Here is an 8,658-nt window from a genome sequence, read left to right on the forward strand (position 1 = left end):
ACACACACACACACACACACACACACACACACACCTGCATCAGTGAGAAATGAGAGAGGGGAAAATTACAGGACTGTGTATTTTTCCAGAATTATTGAAATCCGCCTTGATGCTAATGGCAGATCATGTCCGTCGAAGTGCTTGAGCATTTCACACACACACACACACACACACACACACACACACACACACTCAGAGCGACACGCAAATTTGCATGTGAATTCAAGCAAAAGGCATTTGGTGGTCACAACGGTTGGTGTGTCCGCATGTGTGTGTTCGCCGGGGTGTGTGTATACGCAGCGCTAACGCATTTGCCATTAGCCAGAGTGTGCATATGGAGGGGACGCTTGTCAGCCACATTAGCACACATGGCTAACCTTGATGTTAGCCTGTCCCCGCCCAGACGCTGGTCCGCCCGGCTCCTAGCACACACCAGGCCCAGCTGAAGATCATGTCTCCTGGCATCTTGCTTTATTTCTCACCCTCTAAGCTCTAATGGCTTTGTTGTTTTTGCCCTTGGTGCAAAGCCTCCCGTCCCACCTCGCCATGCAACTTTTTTGTTTTTACCTCACTTCATCCTTTTTGACTTTATCCTTATGCCGCCTTCCTTCCACCATCTCTTCAACCTCTGCTGCTCACTCCTCACATCCCCATCATGGTCCTTTTAATCTTCACATCTGTCATCCATCTGTCTAACCTTCCATCTCTTTGTTTGTGTGTTGTTGTTTTTTTACGAGTGCAGAAACAATAGCAACGCTGTTGTATATTAAACTTTCATCTTCCATGTTCGCCTTAAATGCAGAACAAAATGAAGAAGTGACATTTTGGACAGCATGGATGTAAACTGTTGCTTTGGCTTTAAATATTTTCCTACTTCTTTTGCATATCTCACACCAGAATGAGTGCATCCTGTTGAACCTGCCATACGTATCAACATGGGCCTGAACACCCCCTTTAGCTCCTGCTACCTTCGCTTCTCTCCCTCCATTTCTTAACTACACCTCTCCTCTATCAATAAGCGTCTCTTTGACCTGCCCTTGCCCCTCTGCCTCCATCTGTCCATCCTCCCACTTTGGTAAACACAACTTGTACTGGCTTTAGGTGGGCCTGGACTCGTTTTCAGTGGTGTGTGTCACCAGCAGTCAAGTCATGCAACATTAGATGAACCACTGGGCTGTGTGATGTTTGTTTACCTGGCCTGTCTGCCTCACCATCTCTTGATGTGTGTGTGTGTGTGTGTGTGTGTGTGTGTGTGTGTGTGTGTGTGTGTGTGTGTGGGGTTTGGCTCGCTTTGCTGGCCAGGATGCTCGGCTGAGCTGATGGATATGCATACTGGCTAAACGGACGGATAAAGGGAGAGATGGGGGTTTGGATGTAGGACGGAGGGATGTTAGCTAGTGTAGCTCCATTTGGGCAGATCAACTCCAAGCCATTGGTCTCAGTGATTAGCGGGTCTGTCAGACAGTGATGGAGAGAGGTATGGCTAGAAGGAGGAGGGAGGGAGACATGGAGAGAGACAGAGTGAGAATAAGTTTCATATGAAGTGATAAACATCACAGGCTTCACAGCAGGTCAGTTAATTATAGGGCCATTAATGTTGATGCCAGCTCCTGATCTGATTGATTTTTTTTTTTCATTCCCTTTTAGTTTTTTTTAAGGTTGCCCGTGCTTTAGTTTGAGTTACTCGAGATACTTTTGTTATCCACTTTAGTTTGCCCGTCTCTCGTCTCTGTTTACACTATTGGCTGATATATAAGTGGACCTCAATTATATGGCAAGCAGTCTGTAATGGCACCTGAATAAGAGCTTTGGTGACGGACACGGCTTCATTCTGTTTTCCAGTCACATACTCGCACGCTCTTCTGACTCCAGGAACAGGCTTTTTCAGGCATACAGAATATTTTGGCGCCCCGCAAAGAGGTTTTAAATTAAGGCCAAAGGAACATCACCGAGTGACGCAGAACAACTACGAAGAGACACAGAACACCAAGAAAAAGAGGCCAATTAACTATAAAGTCTATCTGTCTGGCTCCTATGTGGTAGAGGTGGTGGGCCCTGTTGCATGTCTGTGCATTATGTCTCATAATGTGACCATGATCACAGCAGAGCAGACGGTGGTGGGGTTTGTCAGTATAGTCAGTCAGACCTCTGGGTGAAAGTCCTCGCTGTTGTCTCAGCCCAAGCAAAGCAAACCTTTCGTGCCTTCCACCTCACACTATTCTCTCAATTTCTTCAGTAGATGTTTTTTTTGCTTGAAGGGCTATGCTTTGTTGCAAATACTGGACTCAAGAATGAGTCTGACTCCCGAACATGAGATGGTAAGAACAAAATTGGCCGGTCCGCACGTGTCATGAATCCAATGGTAATTTTGCGCATATTAACATGCACCTATTATGTGTGCAATGTAAGAACATCTCTACGCACATATCAGTGAGTGAGGCCCATTGTCCTCCCTTTAACTCCCCCCTATTTAGCAGTGTCTCCTCCATTGCCACTGACCCCCGATCCACCTGTCCTCCCTCTATTTCCCCCTGTCCCATTAAATATGTGACAGCTTTTGGTTCCCATCGCCAAAACAACTGGCACAGAGAGACTGAGAGACAGACTGAAATTAGGATGCCAAAGCACTCACCAGTGGCCCCGTCCCTCAGCCCATAAGTGTGTGTGTGTGTGTGTGTTCCCAGTAGAGAGTGACAATCCTGTTTGAGGGATTTTGTTATATTACTAGCTATGTAGGTGTTTGTATCATTAGACCCACATTTGTTAAGATTTTGTTCAGATTCAGATTTGTGTTAGGCGAATTCTAAGCAAAGTGCACATGTTGCAGTTGGAGTACTGCCTTAATACACATTATTCAAATGTATTCTGTGTCTCTGCATCTCTCCATCTTGGTCATGCTGTATAGATTAGTATCTGTGATGGAGAGCGGCTGTATCGCTGTCAGCCCATTAGCAGCTGTCTAAATAGACAGTAAACACATCTTAATTACCTTATGCTGATACACTACATACACACACACACACACACACACACATGCTGCCTTTTCACCATTTAGCCCCTAGTGTTGGCCAGATGGGCGCGTGGCCCGGTAAAAAGCCCTCCATTACCGGTTGGACTTGACCAAACTGATCCACCCCTCAGACCGCTTACCGAGGTCTCACTGGAGCCACAGCAGGCCCTTGTCGCCACATACCTATAATTTAGCCCCCCAAGTGCTTTCCACATGGCCACGGCAAAAAGCCGGCCTCCATTGTAGGGGTCCGGTAATTGTAGTCTCGTTTAGAAAACCGCAAGCAGCAATTAGCGCAGAGTTGGCATTATACGGGGTTGGATTTGCATCCCCGCTGGGCGCAAAATGCTGTTTTAATATGGGTTTGTTTTCCCCACATGGAATTAGCTAAAGGGGCCTTTTATCATATTCACACACCCTACTTTTCTCCCAGCTGAGCTAGGCCCATCTCTCGTTTCATGTTCCCACATCATGCTGCATATTCTCTCTTTCTCGTTGCCTTTTAATCTTTTTATTCGTCCTTTCGTCTCCACCTCTAAATCACTCTCACCATCACTTCTTTTGAGTTCAACCGAAGCATCGTGCATGTTGAGTTGTTACTGATGCGAACCTTTCTCTCACGTTACCAACGTCCGTCTTTATCTCTCTGTCCGTCCATCACAGAGGCTGTGGACATCCTGAAGGAGATGAAAGAGAAGGATGTGGTGTTGAACGACACACACGTCACCATGCTCTTTCACACGCTCAACGCCGTGGTGCCCAAGGGCGGCGCCCCCACCATCCGACGCCTGCAGGACACCATCTTCACCCTCGGACTGGCCAAGCCCACCGCTAATCTCTGCTCGCCCCTGATTACTGCCTACCTGGACAGGTAAGACAAACGGACTGTGTTGCCCTTGTAGACACAGATTTAATAATAATAATTATTTGTGTTATGGTAACGGTATGGCTGAAGTTCTCCACGAACCAGACAACCAACTCACTTATGTTTTCGGATTTGTGTCTGCCAAATCCAGTTGCCGTGTGTGTGTGTGTGTGTGTGTGTGTGTGTGTCTCTCTCTCAATGAGTCACTCATCCCTCCCTATGATCATAGCTGAGGTTACATTCTGGGTCAGCGATTCAGACAGAGAGAGGATGTGGAAATTGCTCATTTATGTGTGTGTGCGGTGTTAGAGACAGATTTTGTTTGTTAGAGGATTCGCCAGCTGCAACCTCTCCCATGAGCCCCCACCCCTGATCTCCTGAAACACCCACTGCTCTACTCCAAGGTGTAAGTGTGTGTGTGTGTGTGTGTGTGTGTGTGTGTGTGTGTGTGTGTGTGTGTGTGTGTGTGTGTGTGTGTGAGAGAGATAGCCATCAATGATTCTTCCCATAATGCAACTATGCAAATGAACGTTACCAAACACTGGCTGTGGGGTCACTGGTGTTGCCCCACCCCTCAACTCTATTCAGTATGTGTGTGTTCTATTTGTCGGAGCAGCTTTTAAGTAGATCAACTCATTAGCATGTTAATTATGTACAGAGCACTAATTGCTGGATTTACCACAGCCACGCAGTGCGCCGTTAGGGGCCCTCCACTACACGCATGCTTTCATACACACTATTTACCTTTAGTGTGCTCGCTGCGGTAGAGGTAGAGACCTTTTGAACATGAAGCTCGTGCACACACACACAGGTTCTCCCCTGCCGCTGTTTGTTTTGCTGTAAGTCTGGTCTCTGGCACCAACAGAGTTTCCAGGTTCACTCGTTAATCACTGCCTCTGTGAGATTAGCAGGCTAATTTACTCCTGGGTCATCAACAGCCGCCAAAACACAAATACAAACGCACACATACACGACAGCTTACCGCAGTCCTGTTCACAAATCAAGTGCCAGTTGTGCTTCCTCCAAATGATACCGCAGTGAACACACACTAATGAACACAAGTGAACAAGCTAACTGCTGGAATTTTAGCTGGCTGATTGTCGAGGCTTGGAAATAGTCAACAAATTAAAGGAAGCAGAGTGTACGGTTTATTGTTTTTTTGGAGAGTGTAGCTTCTTCAAACAGTAAACGGCAGCAATCCACTCATTTTCTCTCTCTTTACCAACTTTGATTTTAGCAGATTCCTCTCTGCAGGAATGAGATAATGACTGAGTGGCTCATTTTTACATCTTTAAATTCGGTTCCAGGAACTGAACAGCCTTGAAAAGGGTGAGGTTGATAACAAGTTATTAAATGAAGCCTAACTGCATTTTTGCTTTTCATTGGCATCAATCTAAAAAGTGTGAAATGTTTAGGAATGTAAAGTGGATTTAACGTGTAGTTCCAGCAGCGGTTCAGCCGAGCCTCGGGGCAGATTTGAGCACCACAACACTTGACTTTTGCGCTCCAGTTGAATCAATCTCCTCGCGCTCTTCTCCTCTTTTTTAGCTTTCATCTTCCTCTGTTCGTCTCCACCTCTTCATTCCGTCAGTCAAGGGACAAACAGACAGTTTGGGTGGAGGAGGGACAGAGGGAAGTGATAAAAGAGGACAAAAGCGGACATCACTCCCACCTGCACCTCTTCTCATTGCTGCGTCAGCGCTAATGACTTAATGAACACTTCTCCGGCAGATTAGCCCTTGACAGCCCCATCACACCCGCCGCCCCGCTAGCCTTCAAGCCCGTCTGCTCAGTGTCGTATGGGCTAACCTGCTGCTATGCTAGCCCAGATTGCCAACTCCTTATCGAAGTGATTAGCGACAGGAAATGCTAATATGTCCAACAAAATAAAGAGCTGGCATTATGAAGCTTTAAGAGCTGTAGACGCATACACAGTCATGTAGGTTTTTTCAGGTAACTGCATCATGGGAGCATTCACCCGTGTGTACTGACGTAAACATTAGCAAGTGCCATTCTTAAACACATGTGGGCTAGTGGTGTCATGATCGCAGTCTCATTTGCGTTTCGAGACACAGACACCTCGTCTTCCCCCACGCAAGGACAGCCGATCTCCTCCGAACAAAAGATGGGGACGGAGAGGGAGAAAAATAGGGGGGGTGAGATGAGGCAAAATGAGCTTCCTTGTCTAATCCTTCAGGTTTCCACCCAGCAAAGCGCCCCGTTTTGTTTTTTTCAGGGCTTAATTGGCTGGAAAGTGGCTGACATGCAAAGTTGAGGACATTAACAGGGCTGTGCGCCGCAGTAAATGGCAACGCAAAGTGACAGTTAAATTGTACCTAAGGGAAATTATCCATCTTTCGACATCCTTAGCTCTTTTTTTGGGGTGGATTGGTGGGCGGAGAGAGGGGGAGAGGGGAGGAAGGCAGATGGGTTTAATTGCAACGCCAGGCGAGTGATGGGATGTTTTTTTTTTTTTTTTTTTAAGATGTCTCATTAGGATGGAGGGATTATAAGTAGCTGTGTGTGGAGGAGCGTGATGAAAGAGGGAATGAGGTGGACAGACGGATGAATCAAACCAACATGACTTGGATACAACGTGTAGAAATGGCTCCAATGTAAAAAGCCATGTGCACCACAACAAAAGTGTTTAGTTAATTGTGCATATATGCCACATTACGTTAATTACAAACAACTTTCTGCTCTCATTGTCGTGTCATTGTTGTAGTAAATTGTGTACCCCCCCCCCCCCCCCCCTCCTCTGCCTCATTCTATGTCCACACTCTTTCTCTCATTTTCAAATGTCTCTTATTCTCTCTTCTGTGTTGTTCAATCAGACTGTTGTGCGGTTGAATAGCCTCTTGACTGGCGCTGCTGAATAATGTTGTCCCTCTTCATTTCAATTAGCGGACCTCTTTACCTTCCAACCCTAATCACTCCATTCCTCCTCCCTCCATCTCTCTCTTCTGCCACTGCCTCACAGGAGCCGAACTCAAGGTCATACCATTTCCTGTTTTTTTTTTTTTTCCGGGTTGTTGGTCTTTTTGGGCATATTTCCCTTATCCACTTGTCTAATTGATTAGAGGAGAAAACACTTCAGAAATTATACCTGTTCACTCTCAATCTCTCTCACGCTCTGCCCAGCCGTCTGTTTCTCATTCACTTACTCTGCCCCCTACCTCCCCCACAGGTGCCCTATCTGCGTTAACCTCTGTGTGATTGACATGGTAATTACCCAATCAACAGATTGATGGCAGCGCTGTCACAATAGAGGGGATTGAAGTGGTCTCCCTCTCCCGTCTCTCAGCTTCTCGTTCTCTTGCTTCCTTTCGTTATCGCTGTCTCTCTACTTTTCTTGTTATCACTCCATCAGGCGCACTCATCCTCCCTCTTGTGTTTGTTCGTCCACTCGGGAGGGTCGGGCAAAGCGAGGGAGGATAAATTGAGCAAGATAAGGATGACATGAGACGAAGGGAGCGAGCCGGGGGTGGGGGGGGGGGGGCTCTAATGTTGTTGCTATATTTCTGCTAAATTGCTCAGCTGGGGGGCGAGGTCATCTGATGGGGAGTGAGAGCTGACAGCATGAAATCAAAAGGAAGATGGTGAAGAATGAAGGAGAAGGGAGAGGAACAGGAGGTAAGGGAAATGAGACGAGGAAATGAGGGGAGGTTAAAGAGCTTTGGAGAGGACAAAAGACGAGAAGGAGGGAGAGAAGTTGGAAGGCACAAGAGGAGCACAGCAGAGAGGGTAAAGATCAGTTGAGCCTTTTTGTCTGTTGTATTGCTTCCCCTCTAAAAGCCTGTCCAGAGAGACATTAGCCCCTCGCCGACAGGTGTGTGAGAGCGTACCTGATTGTGTGAGAATGATGTATTGGGGCCAAAAGGCTTCATCACATACAGTTCGTGCTGTCATGAATTCAAAGGCCTGCATTGTTGCGGAGGGTCACGGTGCTTGAATAGGAGGTCACAGGGTTAACAACCCACGATACTCTCTATTCTTTACCGACACAATCCCGTACATGAGTGACTGGACGGACCTGACACCTAACTCGCTCTCTGCTCTCTTTCTCCCTCTCTGTTTGTGTGTGTGTGTGTGCGGTCACGTTCCCGCAGTAAGGACCTATCCGGAGCTCTAGATGCAGCACTGGAGTGTCAGAAGCTCTACGGCCACCTGCCTCGCATCCACGACATCATTGTTGGTCTGGTGGAGAAAGGAGACACCGATCTGCTGCAGAAAGGTTACTCATTTGTCATCTTTTTGTTATCCATCACAATTAAGTAAATCATAAGAACGTTCATTGGTTTTTGCTTATTAACTTTAGTAGTTTACCAAACAAAAACAAGTTAAAAAGACAAGCATTTGCAGGTTCCAGTTTCTCAAATTTGCTGTTTTTAAAAAAAAAAAAAAAATGTTGGATTTATGTTTCTATGTGCACGACATGCCACAAAGGTCCCCGGTTGGATTTGAACTGTGCTCATCATGGTTAATGGTCAGCACCTTAAACCAGAGGCCACCAGGATGCCAAACATCACACTTTATTATCGGATTATTATGTCAGCCTCATTAAAGTTCAAAATTGCAGTTCACACTGTCCCTGCTTCTTGCAGACATATAGTTTCCAAACCTCTCCTGGTTGACTCTAACTTTCAACTATTCGTTTCTGTGTGTTGGGCAGCGCTGAATCCAAAGTGCCCGCCCCAGTGTTTGCATTAGATGCGCATGCAACAAGCGCCAACAATTGTGTGTGTGTGTGTGTGTGTGTGTGTGTGTGTGTGTGTGTGTGTGT

The 8,658-nt window shown here is 46.6% G+C and overlaps 1 protein-coding gene across 1 annotated transcript in view; it reads left to right on the plus strand.

Moving 5' to 3' along the window:
• lrpprc (leucine-rich pentatricopeptide repeat containing) overlaps positions 1-8,658 on the plus strand; it is a 47,102-nt gene that overhangs the window by 17,203 nt on the left and 21,241 nt on the right. The window contains exons 23-24 of the mRNA XM_031872511.1: positions 3,674-3,881; positions 7,985-8,109. Of these exons, the coding sequence (XP_031728371.1) occupies positions 3,674-3,881; positions 7,985-8,109 (333 nt within the window). The remainder of the gene's footprint in view (positions 1-3,673; positions 3,882-7,984; positions 8,110-8,658) is intronic.

This window comes from Anarrhichthys ocellatus, unplaced genomic scaffold, assembly GCF_004355925.1.
Source record: "Anarrhichthys ocellatus isolate YVR2014 unplaced genomic scaffold, GSC_Weel_1.0 scaffold3, whole genome shotgun sequence".
Lineage (NCBI taxonomy): Eukaryota > Metazoa > Chordata > Actinopteri > Perciformes > Anarhichadidae > Anarrhichthys > Anarrhichthys ocellatus.